At 39.9% G+C, this 19,657-nt stretch overlaps 1 protein-coding gene across 1 annotated transcript in view; it reads left to right on the forward strand.

Moving 5' to 3' along the window:
- Window positions 1-19,657, forward strand: part of ADAM22 (ADAM metallopeptidase domain 22) — a 128,050-nt gene that overhangs the window by 45,009 nt on the left and 63,384 nt on the right. Inside the window, exon 4 of the mRNA XM_010013330.1 lies at window positions 12,017-12,083. Coding sequence (XP_010011632.1) covers window positions 12,017-12,083 — 67 coding nt within the window. The remainder of the gene's footprint in view (window positions 1-12,016; window positions 12,084-19,657) is intronic.

A 19,657-nucleotide genomic window follows, 5' to 3' on the forward strand; every position in this document is an offset into this window, starting at 1 on the left:
CACAAACATATGTTTCTCTCAGACTTCCAAGAAGTTACTTTGGATAGAAAGGGAATTTTAAAATACCAGATTTCTGAATTTATTTTACCCTAAGGAGCAGTGACAAACAAACAAAACTGCATCATACCACTGGTCCATCTGTCCTGGCATTGGCAGTGGGAGATACTGTGAAAGAGCACATGGGCTGGGCCACTTTCAGGGTCCATTCCACTAACTCCCTCAGCATCCATTAAAGGTGCCAGAAGGTACATCCCTCCATATGCCTTATAGTGCCTGTTTATGAACGCACTATCCATGACTTAGTCCCTTTCTGGGGTACCTTCTGATACCGTCTGCCTGTAGAGCCTCCTGTGATGACATGGTGCAGAGATTCACAACCAGGTTTGTGATATAGTGCTTTTTTTTTGATCTGTTTTAAATTGGTCTTCTAATTTCTTCAAGTACTTCCTTATTTTACTAATGTGGAATTAGGTGAATAACAGCTTAGCATTAATTCTATCTATGGCCTACGTGATATTGTAGACCTCTATCATGTTCCCCCACCCTCACCCTATCCTCTCTTCTCCAAATTGAAGAGCCTTTTGAGTTTAGAGAGGATGGTTTACTGGTAGGTAACATACAGGGAGGTGAAGTAACCTGCTGTTTCATCAGCCATGCCAGAGCTGTCTGGCAAGCCAGCCAAATCTGACTTGGAACAGCACTGGGGAATGGATTTTTTTGTCTCTCTGAAGCTAGCTGTTTTCTTGCAGTTGTGTACGCTAAATGAAGATTGATGATTGTAAGTTTGGGGAGCTGTGATAATTCCTTGGACTGTGTTTAAGTGATTAGTGTTGTCTTAGATTCTGGCTCCTGAGGATTTGGTGGTTAAGGGACTCTTGTCTTCCCACTCTTCATTCATTTTTTAAAATGAGCTATGCATTTTATTTCACAAAGCTTTGTGTCATTTGTCATGGGTGGATATTCTGTGATCCAGTAATGCAGGCTGCTTCTTCAAAAGACGTCTTTCTCTGTCTCCCTTAACAGTGCATTTGGATTTACTTGCATAGTTTCAGACTAAAACCCTGTCTCACCCACAAATGCAGTGTGGGACCTTTGATTTATGATCCACACAATGTGCTGTGCTATTAAAATGGACCTTCTGTGTCAAATGAGAGAGGTTACAGTGCTGTAGCAGGTACCTATAATTTTAGTTCTTGCCCTTTAACTTGCCTGCCATTGTAGATATTTTTTGCATCATGACTTATTTTTCCTTAGCCCTTCTACCAATAGCAGGCTTTTTCAATGTCTTTGTACTTTCAAGCCCATTTCAATCTTCTTGAAATTCTATTACATTGTCTCCATCAAAATTTAAGGTTTACTATCTTTGGAATTAAAGCTATTTTCAGGTATAGCCTTTTCTAAAGTTCACATGTTCTGTGAACAAAAATAAAAGTAATGGTAACTGTTTTTTCTGACCTTGTTTCTGAAACATCTTAGATACTTGAACAGCTGATGCATTCATTAGATTAACTAAAGCCAAACTTCTCCATAATTTTTCCATCCATATATGCTAATACTCTTTAATTATATGAAAATTCTTGTGGCATGAGCAACATTTCAAATTTGAGAATGAAATTCAAGTTCTAACAGCAGGTAACCAGGAGTGTAAGGGGGTGATCATCCTAAGTGCTTATAAAAGAAATGACAGCACAGTGGGGAAAAGCTTTGCTGTTATTAAGGATGTGTATTTTAGGATGGATGTACTTAGTGTTAGTGTCAAACTGTAAATGTAATCTTGAAGAGATGCTGACTCCTTTGCTGGTCTTCCTTGGCATCATGCAGAAGCGGGAAGCAGCGGCATGGAAATGCTTGTGGGTAAGAAGGCATGGCAAGCTGGGGAATAGAGGAGGAGTAGGAACATGACCAGGAAGAGGAGACCTGAGGACAGAGGAGGTGGATATGTTGATGGGATGTTTGAAAGGAGATGATTAAACAGGCAGGAGCTGGGGCACAGCTTCATTTGCCCCCTTCGTATTCCTATTTTATTCAGCTTAAGTTTTTTTATTTGTGTAAATCGGTGCTATTGTTGCCAAAGTAAGGTAGTCTGGGAGTGAAGCAAGGCTCTCCTGGCAATGAGGTGGTTTGCTGGACAGTCCCAGTTTACCCATTACTCGGTTGGCAAGTGCAAAGCAAGTGGCAATGCCTGGTCCCTTTGGATTTCTTATGTGGCTTTGGACAAGCATCCTCCAAAGTGGCGCCTTCACCATTTGCTCTAGTGACTGTTCATTGTTCCTCAGACGCCCTGTGAGCAGTATACTTGGGATCAGCTCTGAAGGCTCCAAAAGCTTCTGAGTTGTTCTAACTGCAACACAGGGCAGGACACATCTGAAATGTATCATGATGGAAAAGATACTGTATTTCTACAATACATGGCTCTGTGAAGTTTCAAGCTGGGGACTCAAAACAAACATACTTTAAAGATTTCTAGTATTGAGTAAAATGCTATCACCTACTTTCCTGAAGGCCAGTATGTGGAGGACTCAGTATTTCTGTTTTGCAAATACTTTGAGAGAGCATCACGGAAATGCTGATGAGTACAGGAATAATTTGTATATTTGCTCCAGGACAAGATGATCTATAACAGTAACTAGAATTCGAGGGCAAACCTTGAAGGAAGCTACCAAATAAAAATATTCAGTAATGATCATTGACTAAATGATCCAGATATCTTGTGCAAAATGTATGTGCTTATATTTAATAGCATGAGGTTATGCCATGGCCATGTTGAGATGACTGATACTTTATAACGTTTAAGCATTTAAGTTTGCAGTTTTTCTCTATTAATATAGTATTTGTGGACAATAAACAAATAGGTTCAGAGAGCTGGGTTGAAATGTTCTTGAAATCACAAGTGAGTTTACTTGGGAAGTGATTTTTAATGGAATATAAAACAGCTTGACTGTATGAGGAAGCATATTAAAAACTAGGATTAGACCACGCTAGTAGATTTGTGCAGGAAAATGTGTAGCCTGTGCATCTTGTGTGCTTGCCTTTTCCTTTTATTATTAATTTAGCATCTTCTCAAATACTAAAATTAGCTATGTTTATCCTGATTCTAAAGTAACAAGCATATGAACGATGGCACTGAGGTAACTGCTTTGTAGTAGTGGTATGAGCATGGTTTAAAAATATATGCTCATTTTAATAGGATTCCTTCTGAAATTTCTTTAGGGGAAAAAAAAGTAATTGCCTGAAGATATACTGGTGTAAATTATTAATCAGCAAAAGCACAGTGCGGTTTTATTGACACTTGCATTGCCATCAGTACTGTAAGGAAAACTAGAGCAGAGTAAGTGAACTAACTTTTTGTCTGATGAGTATTGCAAAAACTGCTGTTTCTTGTTTAGGCTTCTTAAAGTCTCTAGTTTATCATTATGGCATTTTGAGTAGCAGTGTCTCCTCCTGGATACTGGGAAGAATCTCTGTGTGTAGGGATGCAGTTTCCTTGTTAGGGCAGTAGATTAAATTTCCCTGTTTGGAAGAGAAGACTGTAATCATCTTCCCTCAGTCACCAGCAAGATGAATTAACTGCTGTATTGAATATGTGCCCTTTGCAGTGCTTGTGCCACACAATGTTCTAAAATGCATGATCTTTAAAAAAAAAATGCAGTGTATATCACTGTATATTTTTTTATCTACTTACTTCAATATATGTATTAAGATAAATTTACTAATGTGAGAAATATTAACAGTAATTTGATTATATTTGAGCTGCAATAAAGATAGAATCTGAAATTGTGATTTCAGAGCTGCTTTAGGTTTGTTTTGCTCTTACTTTGTTGGGGTAGGAAGCTATATCCAGATTTCATTAAAACACAGTGAACAGAAATGTGTGGTGATATGAGTCAGTAAATGATTAGTTTAAATGATGTCTCTCTTTCTAGCTGCAGAACTTAAATATAAACTTAGTATTTTCCAGGGGAAAAATACAAGCAGTATCTGTCGATCATTATGTGCCACATTTTAGAGTAATTTCTCATAAAATTGCAGATATGGTCATCTAGATAGAGGAGATCAGAGGAGATCAGATTGAATTGCAAAGATTGAAAAGAATGGGCTAAAAAGTCCATGGTATAGTAACTGTAGATGGACAGTGGCACCACAAAATGCCTGCTGGCAGTGAGAGCTGGATGTACTTCAGGTAGAGTTCACTTGCACAGGGCATGTCCAGCATCAGGATATGGCCACACCATCCTGTGGGTTGAAACTCTCTCTGTTGCTTTTGCAGCTTTTGCTGTGTCCTCTCTCTTTTTTTTTTAAATACTAGTGATAGGAACCATGTGAAACTAAGCAGGAAAATCTTCAACCTGCTTACACCTTTTCCCATCAAGAAATAAAGCCAATCCAGTAAATCAGACACATGCTGTTTGTAAGCCAGAGCAATAAGAATTGATCTCTGATGCTCGAAGTGGCGGCCCTGCACAGGGCTGCAGAGTTGCTCTGCAGTTTGGTGTCTGCAGTAGGATGCAGGGCAGTTTCTATCATGTCCTTCAGGCAAATTAGCTATAAAGGGATGAAAGGACTAAGTGTATTTTCAAGTCAGATGGCATTAGAGATCCAAGAGGGAAGGCCTGGAGAGGGAAAAATTGAGCAAATGTTAGTATTTGGAAGAAACTTGATCAGAGATTCAAGTTGTGTGTCATTGCCTGTTAATGAAATGTGAAATTAAGCTCCAGCAAAGGACTGAGATTGGGTACGACTCAGCACTTGTGTATAATCGAGGACACAATCCATTCGTAAGTCCCTAATATCTTTTTGGAGAAAGTCTTTAGTTGGTAGGAGTAGAAACATTAAGAAAATACTTTCTCCTTTCTCCCTTTCATACTAGCAGCAACAAGAACAGAAAAGCACAGTAAGAATGTTTTTAAAAGGAGAGAAGCTTCAGTTCGTGCATACAAGAACTGACTGGTTTTCTCAGTTGCTTTTTCCTTCTGCTAAATTGACACTGTGAAAATTGCTGCGGTATCTCAGAGAAGCTACCTAATTCTGATTGATTAGTCCATTTGGCTAATTTAACATCTACAGTCATTAAATTAACTATCCACATGAGAAGAAATTCTTTGAGGGGAAGCAATTCTTTGGGGGGAAGGAGGGGATGAAAGTTTTAGAGCTGTGGCTATTAAAGCAGATAGATTCATGGAGCATGGAGATAGCTAATCCTCCTTGAAGTGCAACGAAAGATCATGTATGAGCAGAGAGAAGGTGTTAGGGTCAGCGTAAGGATAAAGGAGAATTAAAATGTCCTAGCTAGTCAGATACAGAAATCTGCCAGCTTAGTGGCTTCTTTGTAGTTTATCTTGCTGTATTTTTTAGTTAGGCCATGGCTAATACTGAAAATGTTTTAGGACCATAGTGTAATGTGAGGTAATCCTAATTCTCCCTTGTACTGTTACTGACTGGCACATTGAATAATCCATTCTATTCCCTCTCATCTAGTTTTGTCACTTTTGTGGTCCTTATTTCATGATAATAATCAACCTGCCTTCTTTTCCCCGGTGTGCAAGATGAGCTGGTCTAAAAAATTACCTCCCCTAGTCACTCCTTCCATATATATTATTTCCGTTAACGAAAGAAGTCTTTCAGCACTTTTCTCAAAGCAACATGCTGGTAATTTCCCATCTTCTACAACAATCTCCTCTATGAATCCGATTTCTTCCCTTTTCTCTTCTCTTGAGGGGGATAACTTTTCTTTACATGTTTGAGTTATAATTCTGACCTTTCCAGGTTACATGGTGGAGAATGTATACCACTGGGGAAAAATCTTTCACTTCATCCTTATGTGCTTGGTACCTGAACAGTGCCCATTCCTTTTACCGCAGCCCTCTGAAGCGTGATATTGCAGGAAGCCCCCTTATCACAGCTTGCTCCTGCAATGTGGGTTAGCATTAATTGTGCAGCTGATATGGCATCTTTCTCTTATCAGTGTCTCAATCATTTCTCTGAACCTGTCTTTTTCTCTTGAATGTCTCCATATGGCTGTTGACAATTTCCTGCTGGCATTCAACCCATCCAGACCTTTCTGCTGATTTCAGCTGAAACTCTTGTCTTCCTTTTCAGTAATGCATCTCAGCTCCAATCTCTCATTTGATGTCCTTGTCTGGCACCATATTTAATGTGAAATTTCAGGTGTACATAACGGAGAGTTGTGGAGACAGAAATAGGGCTAAATAGGCAGATGAAATGATAAAGAATTCCCCCAGTGTCCAAGAAGACCCAGGAAAAGTATCAGATATCCTGAAGCCAGACATTTCTCTCATTTATAACACTGATATGCCAACAAAGATGCATTTTATGACTATGTTGATGAACTCCGTTTATTTCCACCTTTCTTAAGTTTGCAAGTCTTGCTTTGGCCTCTAAAGAGACTCCTGTAATTTCTGCTCTTTTTCTTCCATAACTTTTAAGTGTTCCATCTTTACTTTCTCTTAAATCTGGAGAGTTAATTTTTGTTGAGATGTCTAATGATAGGCATTTTTCCTTTCTTCTTGAAAATGAAATTTTCTATTACATTTTCAGGGATAATTCCCAGTTTCTTATCCATTTCATACTCAAATGCAAGCCTGTTCGCTTTTTAAAAATCTTTAATGGTCTGTTTTTTTCTTCTTTCAAGTTGGAGTGCTTTATAATCTCCTGTTTTTTTTTTTTCCTTTCTGTTTCTTTAAACACTTGGCCTGGCCTGGCCTGTCGTCTCTTCTCTTGACACCTCATTTTCCCTCCTCCATTTGCTTCCAAGAGCAGCCTCTTTCTGCTGGGGAACCCATCTGTTGCCAAAGCTCATCTGTTTTCCTTGGTTCCCAATCCCAGCTTTGGTTTGGTAGAACTCATATGCAAATGCTAAAATTAATTCAAGCTAGAATTTAAGTGCATATACATGCATGATCTTGGATAAGGATTTAATTTTCTTAGTTGGGCTCTCTCGTGTAAGAAAATTCCCGCAGACGCCTCCTCTTGTGTTCTACTGTTGTGACTATTGGGAAGAGTTGGAAAAGCAGAGAGGAGCTTGCTCATTTTATTCTTCTGTATGGTATTGAGTCTGTATGGGATGGACTCATGTGGTTATGACTTAATGTAATGCTCCGAAAAACGATGCTTCTGTAAACAAAGCTACACTACTTGATTTGTGTATATTTTTAAAATAACAGACCTCTAAAAATAGAATTGCTATTATTAGCATAGCTGTTTTTAACTTGTAAAAACCACAGATCACATGTGCGTCTTCCCTGTGAAATGTTTTATTTTTAGGCCTTAACATATGCAGGTTTTTGTCATGCCTATTGAAAGAATTAGTATCAATGCCTCAGTGAATGTTTCTGAAAATCTTGTTCTGCAGTATTGTCTTTTATAGTGTAGATATTTTTTCACTGTTATTTTCTACATCCCTTGTATTTCTAAGATATTTTTCATGTTGTTTTTTTTTTTCTTTTTCTTACATGCAGAGTTTCTTTATAATTAATACCAAAACTACTACTTAAACTTTCAAAGATGGCTTTTAGGATAGATTGTCAGGCAAGCTAAATTATTTCTATTTCATCTCTACTATAGGAAAAGGTTGGATGATTTACATTGAAATCTATATTATTTTAATGCTGTTTGCTCAGTGTCTTATGTTGCTTAAATAATTTTCATTGTGTTTCACTACAGCTTTTTTGTTTTAAAGTAATGACTTTTACTAAAATTACAGTTATGTGCTTCACTGTTACTGAAGACAAAACATTACTTATGGGGTGATTTCAGGAGAGAAGCATATCTTTTGGCGTAAGTTTCCTAGACTTTGTGTAATTGTTAGTTTGTAGCTTAGTTTGTAATAGCACTGATTGCATTATTGGATCTGCAAGACTGTTGTGTTTTTTATGATATTTTCTGTGCAGTGAGTCATAATAATAATAAAGCATAATATGGCATAATTTGTAGGGTTTTCTACTGATAAAGTATTCCCAGACATATCCTGCCAGCCATGTTACTTAGGGTAAGCTTTAAAAATTTCTTTAAATTCATTTGTAAGCTCTGGGCTCGACCCCCAAAGCTGTGCAGGCTGGTGACCCCAGGGTGTTTCCCTTCCAGCCAGGCTTATTCTGGGCATGGAGGCACCTGCTCTGTCCTGTGACAGTGGCCCAAGGCAGGTGCTGAGGGAGAAGAAGAGCAGAACAAGAATGTATGAGGCTTCCCCAGAGTCCTTTTCCAGGACTCTGAAACTTTGAGTCAGGTGTGTGTCGTGGTTTAAGCCTAGCTGGCAACTTGGAACCACGCAGTCGCTCGCTCACTCCCCCCCTTTTCCTTCCTCCCCCCGCTCCCGGAGGGATGGGGAGGAGAATCGAAGGAATGTAACTCCCACGAGTTGAGATAACAGCTCTCCAGTAACTAAGGTATAATACAAACCACTACTGCTACCAATAATAATGATAAGAGGAATAACAAGGAAAAAGGACACAACCGCTCACCACCCGCCGACCGATACCCAGCCCGACCCGAGCAGCGATCTGGGCCTTCCGGGTAACTCCCCCCAGTTTATATACTGGGCATGACGTGCTGTGGTATGGAATACCCCTTTGGCCAGTTTGGGTCAGGTGTCCTGCCTCTGCTTCCTCCTGGCTTCCCCTCCTCTCTGGCAAAGCATGAGACTGAGAAAGTCCTTGGTCGGAGTAAACATTACTTAGCAACAACTAAAAACATCGGTGTTATCAGCATTGTTCCCAGGCTGAAAGTCAAAAACACAGCACTGCACCAGCTACTAAGAAGGAGAAAAAATGACTGCTGTAGCTGAACCCAGGACAGTGTGATAACTGAGGGTGCATTTGGCAGCCCTCAGTTATGTCCATTAACTTGTCCATTCCCAGGTTGAACCAGTACAGATCTCCAGCATCTATATTTTCCTGTGGCAAGAGGTTCCACACTATAACCAGGAGCTGTGCCAGAAAAGGACTCTATTTGTTACCTCCTAGTTCTTTCATTGTACAAGGCAGAGAATCATCAATCTCTGCTTTCTCATGCCACACCTAATTTCCAGATCTTTGAGAACACAATGTATGATCTTCCAGAACATAAAAACATTGACAGTGGTATCTTTTAAAAAGTGACAATAGCAACAATTTTTTCAGACCCACATTAGAAGACCCTGTGCTTCTCCTCATCATCTCTCCAAATACAACTGTAAATTCTCTCTGAGCTAAGTAATTCTGTTTGATCTCTGTCTTTTGTACTGTATACTTACTTTTTATAATCACTTGCATCTTCCTTTGCACAAAACCCTTTGTGGCCCTCAGACAAGGAGTCTCCCAGAAATAGTCAAAAGTAAAAGTAGAACCCTAAGCTATAGAAGTGGCTTTAGTAAATCTATGGAAGCATAAGCTTTTACTGGGAAGAAAGTGTAGTGAATGCTGAGAAACTATATATTTAACGTCAGCAAGCTAAACTAAATACATTTTGAGAGAGCATCTGTCTAAATTTCTAAATCTGGAAAAGGCATACAGATCTTATAGAAGTCTTTGAGCTTCCCCCAGGTAGATGAGTGTCCTAAATATTTAATATTAACTTCTAAGAGGAGTTAATTGTAATCAGTAAGTCAAACAACAGCATCTCTTTTAGGTGCTCCTCAATAATGGGTCTCTCACAGGCTGCTATGCAAAGCATCAATTGGCAGCTGCTCAGGTAATTTCCTTCCCTTGTGTCAGCTCTGGAGCTTATCATGCCTCTTCACAAGGGACTTCAATTACCTAATGCAGCAAAAACATAGGTTTGTTGAACCCTTCCAAGTGTACTTTGATGAGTGCCAGTGCTGACACCAAGAGTATTTTGATGAGTTAGTTCTGACACAGAGAGTATTTTGATGAGTGTTCACGCTGACACAGGTAGGTTTAACACTTGCTGCTGAGGGAGCACCAAGACCTGCTTTCATCAGTAACCAGCTGTGAATTCACTGTGGCTGAGGGGACCCCACCTTTTATAGACAGGTTTCCCACGGATGCTTCTATTCAGAATTTATTAGCATCCCTCTTTTTGTTGCCTCTGTCATTTACACTTAGGTACAAAGACTTTCTTTCAACATGCATTGACTCATTGCCTGTCCTTGTACATTCTATGTTCTGCCAGCATCTTTTATAGCCTAATTAGCTACTTTACATCTTGGTGTATAAACTGTGGTGCATTCAGATCCCCATACATTTAAATTTTTTGCTAGACTTCAGGAGCTTTCCATTCCCTGGTTATCTTGGGAGTCTCTCTGTGCTTCCAGGTAATTGAATTTTCTAAGCAAAGCTGTCCAGTACCTGTCTGCGGTATTTGAAGAGAGGTCTCATTTGGACAATGGTATTAATCTTACCTCAGTTTGACTGGAAATACGTCTTCTTTGATGTATTCTGGGATGACAGCTGTTTTTTTCAGGAAGGCACCCTATTGATCTGGCAAATCATTTTGCCAGAAACAAGTGCAATCATGTCTCTCTTCTTTTTAAACCAGGCCCTCCAAAACAGCATAATAGAAATTCCCTTCAGCCCTTAAGTGCATATATTTGCTCTTTGTACAGTTCAATTTGATCCTTTTTCTAATATCCAGTCCTGAAGATCATCCAGTTCTTTCCTGTGGGAGTTTTTTGATCTTTGTCTTTATTCCCCATGCTTTCCAACTTGCCATTATCAGCACATTTTATTAGAGCGCTTCTGGTTTTTGTGCCTGGGTTATTAATGCAAATACCAAGCTGGCAGTTTGTAGGGCCGATATGGAAGGACCCATACCACCAACCTTGTGCTGCTCTGGGCTGTCGCCAGTGCCTACGTGAGCAAAACAGTCCATGGCCCTGCTGCCTGGTTAGGCAGGGCAATGCTCCAAAGCTGAGCGGCGGCTGCCCTGGGTGCTGCTCTGCTGTCCCTGCCCTCCCACAGCAGGTCAGCTCGCTTCTAGCCTGGGTGTTTGAAGGAGAAACATTCAAGTTTGCCTCTTTTACTGAGAAGGTCTGAGCTCGCTGCCTCTTTTCCCATCAGTCAGCATGCCTGTTGTCATATTTTCTTTGCAATTCTTCATCTTCCAGTTTGATTGCCTTTTGGGTGGGACAATATCAAATCTTTATATGGATGTATAAAAATAACCTGTAAAATTTTGAAATTTTTGAAAATGTTTGGTGACATTTCTGATGTAGGTGATGTGCTTTCCTAGACAGTAACTTGGGCGTGAGAGGATTTGACTGGTTTAGCATTGAAGTGTCTTAGTAAATACAGTGTGCGTTTAACTTACAGAAATTTGCCTCAGGTCTGATTGTTTTTTCTCTTCAGTGTTTGTTCCAAAGCCTTGTGTACTTTTGAGGCTGGGTTTGCTGTTGCCCAGAGCATTTTCCTCTGCTGGAGCTGCAGTGCTGCCAGGGGGAACGGTTGTGAGGGATGGTCGCTGGGGGAGGCCTGCTCTGGCTGCCCAAGGTCGGCATGGTGCCTGCTGCCTGCCTACACCGGGTGGAACGGGCTGTGAGCCTACAGTGTGGCTGATGGCTCTGCCTGCCCACTTAGTGTGATCCTGAGCTCACCATATTGCTATCACAAGGTCATTTCATGATTGTGCATTGTGTCCTTAGGAGTCTGCTGGAGGCAGCTGCCGTTTTACCTCAGATACAGCCTACAGCAGGAGTGACTTCAACTGTTCTATTATCCTTCTGCTGTTTTCTTTCTTTAAAATTCACCTAACTCACATACTGCTTTTAGCAACAAATATAAAAGTATTCTGAATTATAATTGTTATCACTGGCTGATTTTGAACCTTCTGTGAAGAGAACCCGCCTCAGTTTTCCTTGTCCCACCTTCTGGTATTAAAAATGAATGTATCCCACGGACTATGCGACTCCATTGGAGGTGGTTGTTTCAGTGATTTTTATGAACATTTTAGGAAAAGTGTCCTGAAGGTTTTGCCCTTTTAAAATGTAAATGTTTAATCAGTGCTTGCTGAGAGGGAGTGGAAGAACACATGTCCGAGGCTTATGGTTCTTTTCTTCTTCTTGCAGTGACCTGCTGTCTTCTGAATATCTTGAGAGGCATATCGAGCAAGGTGGGAAGACAGTGGAAGTTAAAGTAAGAATTTCCTGGTTTATGCTTTGATTTTTAAATTTGCTTTGCTTTTGATGCTCCTTGGCGGGGGGGAGGGGAGTGAGCGAGTGGCTGTGTGGTTCCAAGTTGCTGGCTGGGCTTAAACCACGGCAGATGCTAACGCAAACTCACCTGTTTTGTTGTAAGGAGAACTATCTGAGCTTTCAGGTCATTTGTTTCACTCTTCTGAGGCAAATGTGTTTCACGTCTTCTAACTTTTCAGGTTTTTAAATAAGAGAAAAAAAAACTTTTATTGTCAAATTTAGTACATTAATGTTTACATCAAAATGCTATCCATGAAAAGTGTATGCATGGTAGTTCTTTTCACTAGTAAACATCATTTACTTTTGATGCCTGTTAAAGAAAATTTTTCTGGTTTGGTAGCTAGTATTTCCTCATTGTACTAAACTCCAAGTTTGTTGTTTTTAATGAGCTTATTTGTAAGTTTGAGAATAAAGACATTTATTGTGTAAGATTTCCAAGTATCTAGTCACTGTCTCAAATTCTGGATTTCTTTCACTGGCTATTTGTTGGTGTGTTGGCTACAAGATCCTCTTGCAGTTGTCTTCTGTGAAATGTCCTGCTGTCTTTGCAGAAGTGTTTTGTTACTTGCATGCAACATGGAAGAATTTTCCTCAGGACCTTCTGTTTGTTTGGATAATATTTTGTAGATGTCAGGTATAAAAATCTCTGTATGCTACCTAAAAGGTGCATGACTGCAATATATGCTGTGCGTAATGGAAACTCTTTAAATCTGGCAATCAGGTCAAATTTTATTAAAAGTTTACATTTTATTTAAAAACCTTTTGAAGTCTTTTACTAAATCTGAGATCACCTAAATACCCTGAAACAAATATATTAATATCTGCAATGTGAAAGTGGAAGTGGAAGTCCTTTAGCCACCGAGTAGCTGAAGATACCTACTTCCTTTGGTTTATCCATTTCTAGCATTTGCAAACTTGAAATCTGCTTTCTTTTTACTCTCTGATAATAGTCTGCACATATTATCAGACTGAGGCAACACATACCGTGTTCCATTAAATTGTAAAGACTAATTTCTCAGTCAATTGTACTCTGTAGTCAAGAAGTCTTGACTCAGATTCAGAATATGAGTCAAAGCAGAAGTAAAGATAATAGCTGATATTATTAAGAACAAAACAATCCATTTGTCTGCATCAAGGTGTATATGAAAGTTAGCTAAATTAATCTATCTGAGTCCCATCACTGAATTAGTACAAATTGGTTTCTGATGAGTAATCCTTAATCAAGCAAGGAAATGTTTGAAATCAGTGGCTCATGTCATGTAAGTGCTGTTTAATTGCAGGGGGAAGAGACATGTGGATTTGGCCTTTTAGAGGAAGGGTCATAAAATGTTTTCTGGGCGAACACCTCTCAGTCTTCAGGGTCCCAGAGATTATTTCCCCTTCAGTTTGCTGTGGTATACCTTCAGGGATGGCTATCACTGCCTTGCTTAGTACTCTCAAGTATGCTTTAAGTATAGAACCATCATTGCTGCATTGACCTTGATGCTTGAGATGAACAGAATTGGGAGTGAAAAGGTCACAAGGTTGCACTGCAAAGGAGGGGCATTGCTCCTGCATGGATGCTCCCCTGCACCTTGTGCACCCATGGGCAGGGGTTCAGGGATGGCCAGGGTGTGCAGGGGAGTGTTTCTGCCCCCTCCTCACCCACTGCTCCAGGAGTTCAGCAGCAGTCCTACAGAAGTGTGCCAGGAAGGGGGATATATATTTCTTGCTTGTTTTGCTACATCCAAGTGTGTGGGATTGGAGGAGAGGGAAGCAGCTGATGTGACAAAATGTCCGGAAGAGCCTGTTGGCCACAGTCATGGGCATATTGTCAGAAAAGTTCATATATCAAAAGATTTTTGGAAGAGTGCAGGCTGCCGAGTATATTTTGATGCCACACACTGAGTGAGGTTAATTTCAGTACCCAGTAGATGTTTAAAAATAAATCTGCTTCCCTCTGTCCAGCCAATATTTTTCAGAGCACCTGTAAGTGCGCTGGAGAACCCTGTTTGTCCATCAAATAATTTCTGAAAAGCCCAGCAGTATCTGTTTTGCATTTGAGAAACTGAACTCTGGTTTATATCAAATGTTTTGAAAATCTTACTGCAAATACAACGTTTTTTCCTTAATGGTGATTTAGTACCTTCAATTTCTGTGGAAATTGTTTACCAAAACCGGTAACACCACCTTTAAATTGGTACTTACAATACACATAATTATTGTACTAGATTTTAGGGATTGTGCAGATTGCTTAGATACTTATTTAAAAATAGCTAGTAAAAGGGTGCAACTTATAAATAAATCAGAAAATACACACTCTGCTATGCAGCATATTCTTAAGCAGAATCATGAGAAGAGGTATTTCAGAAAGGAGCCAGGTTTCTATCAGTTGCTTCGATGCGCTGCTCTTCACCCACCTCTCTGTGATTTGTCTTTGGCTGTAGGCTGAAACAGAGGCGGCCTGGCAACGTCTTTTGCTGCCTTGGTGGGAGAAACAGTGACTGAAAGAAAATGTCCATCTGCCATCCACTGCCAGCTGCTGGCTTTGAGCAAGCCTGTTTATACAGCAAAAGGGCCTCCTCTGTTCTTGGTCTTCTTAGTAATATGAGGAGATGTGTTTTTTAAAATACATATATATTTCCCTCTTGCATTTCTTGGTGCAGAAATACTGCATAAACATGCAAATCGCCTGTGCTGCTGTTGTGCCATCAGCAGGAGCTTTGAATCACTGTGGGAAGGCAGCTGTATGTATGTGCACTCAGCAGTTTGGGAATGTTACAGGCATGAATGTGTCTGGGAAGTAGATGCCTGCCTTGGCTTGTATGCGATGTGTTGATAACTACTTTTGCCAGTCCTCCCCCTCTCCATTCTTCCCCCCCTAAAACTTCCTGTGCTGTAAAATACATATAGATCTTCTTGCCATTACTTAGGATGCTTCAGACAGGAGATGGGGGAAGAGAAAGGGAGAAACATTCATATCATTAAAAATGCCAGTTTGAAGGAGGAAAGAGTTTTTTATGGGGAGGAGAACCCTCAGTTGTAACACACCTTTTTATCATAAAAGAAAGTTGAATTATATTTGATTGCTGCATAACTTGTTAATGCATTGCACTGTAGTGAAGGCGGAATGTTACACATGTTTTTGCAGGATGCTGCCGTTTAGCAGCTGCAGAAGAGAGGCTTCTCTGTGAGATGTCCTTGTTGATTTGGCATAGTTAGGCAGCATCTAAGACATTCTTATTAAACCAGCATCAATGTGCAATGCTTAAGAAAAACAAAAGGAGGTAGATCATAGAATCATAGAATGGTTTGGGTTGGAAAGGACCTTAAGATCACCTAGTTCCAACCACCCTGGCGTGGGGGGATCTTTGAATTATTTTCATGTTTCTTACTTCCTTTTCTTTAGATCTAACTGCTAGGAAAGCAGCAGTATTGGCCTAAATTCCCTCTGGTAGCAAAGAGAATAATCAATTAATAAGAAAGAGAAAAACCCTTCATGCATTCCCTTTTCCTGATTGTGTCAGTCCAGATCATCCTATGTTCACAGCACATAAATACTGAACTTGTGTATACTTAATGTTGCTGCAGTATATCTCTGTGTCCTTTTATCTCGCTCTCTTTTTTTTGGGTTATCATTCTGTCACTGATGCTGTCGGTAAGACGAAAGGCAAAACCCAGCTATGGTGCTGAGTAATTCACATTGCTGGATTTTTCTCCCTCAGAAGGAATAACTGATATCTATTCAGTGACAATGTCTCATATAAAAGGTTTCAGTTTTCCTCTTAGGAGAGTGTAGAAATAAATGTTTTTGCCTGTATTCCGCAAAAACATTGGACAAGCCTATGACTTCTTAGAAAATTGCTTTCTGAAAAAAATTAAGCAATGAAAATAGTTTAGATCCAAGAGAACATGAATAGGTGAGTTGTGGTAGATAAATGCCATGAATTTTTGATGGCATGTTTAAATATAACTAGAAGGAACTATATTTCATAGACAGACCTAGAATTCTTCAGTGCGGTGGTATGAACACAATAGGTGTATTATGGGCACAAAATACGGGCAGGAGTGCTTACAGCATAAAAGAACATTGCTTTTTGCTTCTACTTCACAGCATGCTTATGACCATGATAGCATCAAACAACATAAATGGAGTAATATTAAATGCTAAGTACTGTTTTCCTCCATTGTGGTGTTGCCAGAGAAGCTTTTGCTGAATTTACCTTGTGGCTTGAGATTGCCTTTTGGCTTTGTTTCCCAAGCTGTGCTGAACCATGTCGCTGGTCCATGCGATGCTCAGCCGCTGCCTATGCAGCAGTGAACGCAAGTCATGCAGTGCCTAGTGCCTTTCTTCACCCCACCCGTGGCCTTCCTCTCGAGCTGGGGTGCCCCAGCGTGGCCTTGTGCTCTGCAGTGGTTCTAGCAGAGGTGCTGTCATTGCAATTTGGGGGATGAGGATTGTGGGGCAAATGCATTTTAATGCTGCACAGCAAAGCAGAACTCTTAGTTTGCAGAAATTGTCATTTCCTTCTGTTATGCATGGTGGTTGGTTGGTAGCATGCACAAAATGCCTGTTACTATAGCTTATGGTATTCTAATGCCTGTGTGCAAGAGGGGAAGATTATTGTTCTTCATTGCCTTGCTGTGATTAAAGTCTTAGCTTATGTATGCCATGTATTTGAAAAGCCCTTTTTCAGGAAAATAATATAAAGGCAGCCTTGACATGGTGGGTATTGCTTTTTCTGTTAAACTCTGTCCTTCAAATCTGATCTGCTCAGGGAGTCTGCCTGTGATTGAGGGCACGTCTTAGTGCCTGTGTTTGGTAAGACCTTATCCTCAGTAGTATCCCAACATTTCACTCTATTGCCACAGGTATGGACTGATCATAAGACTATAATGTTTGCCCTGCAGCGAGAATAAACACCGAGCCAGTGAGCAGATCATTTTAATCATTGATCGGTATGTTTCCAGTCTTACAGCAAGGTGCTTCCACCAGTATCTTCCAGTTTTAAGGGCTTCCAATGTCTGAGCTCCATAGAAGAATCTCTTAATTTTTTATTTTTTATCTTTTTTTAGCTTTTGGTAACTCAGTGTTTTGTAATCAAAGAGGAAGATATTTCAACTTGCCCAAAAAGCCCGTATGCTAAACAGGCTTTCCTGTGAGGGATTTCATTTTCTTCCTGAAAACTGGAGAGCCAGTTCGGCTGGTGGGAGGGGGTGGGAGGGGAGCACAGGTTGGCTCTGCCCCTGGGAGGATGGAGCCTGGGGCTGGTGGGGAGCTGTATGTGCATGTACCCAGAGCTTGCACAACCTGGTGGTGAGCCCCTAGGGAAGGAAAGAAAATGAAAAGGAACCAATCATAAATAATGCAGGAATTACATATTTCTATTTCTGGCAAGGCTTTTTCAGCTGTGTCCAGAGACTAGAGAAGTTGTTAGTACCAGAAAAATCGCTCTCTTGCTTGTTTGAGAGAAGATTTTTGAAGAGGGTTCCCATAATGTCGTCAGAGCTCCTCTTCCCTATTCCCTCAACGGAGCTCTGCGTGCCTTATGGCAAATTATTAATAAATCTAGGCCATAATCTACTTTTTAGTAATAGCAATAAACTAACTGAAGAAGAGCTGACAGGGAATCTGCGAGGCTCTCACAGTTTAGCAGGGGATTCCTGCAAGGTTGATCTTCAGACTGCTCTCATCAAATATTTTCATTAATGATTTAGGTTAAAAAAAAAAAAAAAAGTATATTAATGAAATTTGCTAGCAGTACAAAACTGGGAAGCATTACAGTGTACAGAAGGATCAGGTGGAGAAGTAGCTGTCTTTGACCAATGGAGTAAATAAAAATGGGATGAAATCGGATATAACAAATGACAACTTCTTTCACTTAGTGACTACTTAAAGGCATTTTGCTGTATGGTGGGAGTTCATAAATTCAAAGTTCCACAAGAAGAAGATCAGAGTGTAGTAGTGGAGCAGGGAATGACTGTATGGCACATACCTTATAGAAACTGTGGTCCCAGAGTGTACTAGTCAAATTGCTTCCCGTAGATTTTAGCTAGAATTAATGTTACTGTGTGTGTCTTGAAGAAGAGATAAAAAAAAAAGAAAAAAATTTCTGCATGTTTTCAGTTACTCTGGACGTCTTTTATTTTAGCAGTGTCATGCTGCTGCATTGAGTTGATAGGCATTGAAAAATATCTCACTTTCCTGTTTTAGCATTGATTTAATTAGGAAGGCAATCCCTTTGGGGTTTAGTAAACTATAGTGTCCTCTGTGGGGTACCAAGGCAAGGTAATCAGCCATCATATTTAATGCATTTGCCTGACCCAGTGGTGCTGCAAGCTGGCATTTCTAATGTACATTTGCATTAACTTTTTTTATATGTTTTTCATATTTCTGCTATTACTAGCTTACTTTTTACATACATCCTGCTTCTAAAAAGGAGGAAATTGAAAGTAGCAGCTTTTAGTATTAGGAGGCCATGTTTTTGAATATACTACACTAGAATGAATCTGAGATCATGACTCATGTAGGATCTTACAGGTTTAATTATTTTGTCTTCCCTTTCTTTGTGACATAAAAAATAAATCCAGTGCTTTTAGCTGGTTGTGGAGAGGAAAAAAGTTGTCAGAAAGGGGAAGCCATCAAGAGCTTAAAATGTACATCCCATTGTGGATGTGGGCCCCAGTAATGAAGTCCTGAACCCTGGTTCTGCTGAAGGGAGAAGTCAGGCCTTTGTGACCATGACGAGTCACCTCTTGAGTACTCTCTGCTGCAGTTTTCAGATGCCCCAGAGGAGGGCAGCAGTCCAGTGCTTAAATTTGCAGAAAAGTCCTGCATGACTTAGTGCACCTCATGAGTTACTTCCTATGAGATACAACATACAGCATGCATAGGCAGAGAGTGGCATCAACCAAGTGTACAAGGATTAAATATAGCTAAGAGAAGTTAACTACTGCTGCAATGTTAATGAATATCAAATCACTTTGTAGGTGCTCTTATTAAAAAATAAAGATGTATTTTTGGGTTTAACATAATTCCTTTGGGAAGGAATTAAGCTAAGCAAACTGAAGCTGCTGAAGCTCTGAAAGAGCGCTTCCATGCAAGACTTAGCTAGGCATCTTTGCTTACTTGATCTTGACTTCTGTAAATAGCTTTGCCTGGACACATCTGTTGTTCCCTACGTGGCACTGTATTGTATACAGTAGGTTAATGTTTCTGACACAGTCTCAATCTTGTGAATTTTCACCTAAACTGAAGTTTCTGTCATTCAGAGATAATGAACCAATGAGGAAATCTAATTAGTATATTTCTGCATTTTACTCAGAACTTTATCTTCTTTTGACTCATTGGTATCCATGTAGGTGTGTTCCAACATCTCATCTTCTGTGTTGTGTTTATAGTAATCTCGTACATCATGTGCTAATAACTTGTCTTCAGACTCAGGGTAGGCTGATGAACCAATGTGACAGATTAGTATAGATAGATTGTAAAGAATTTTCATACAGTCCCTTACAATGTTTGCTCCCTTTTCCCTA

The sequence above is a fragment of the Nestor notabilis genome, unplaced genomic scaffold (genome assembly GCF_000696875.1).
Source record: "Nestor notabilis isolate BGI_N333 unplaced genomic scaffold, ASM69687v1 scaffold2484, whole genome shotgun sequence".
NCBI lineage: Eukaryota > Metazoa > Chordata > Aves > Psittaciformes > Psittacidae > Nestor > Nestor notabilis.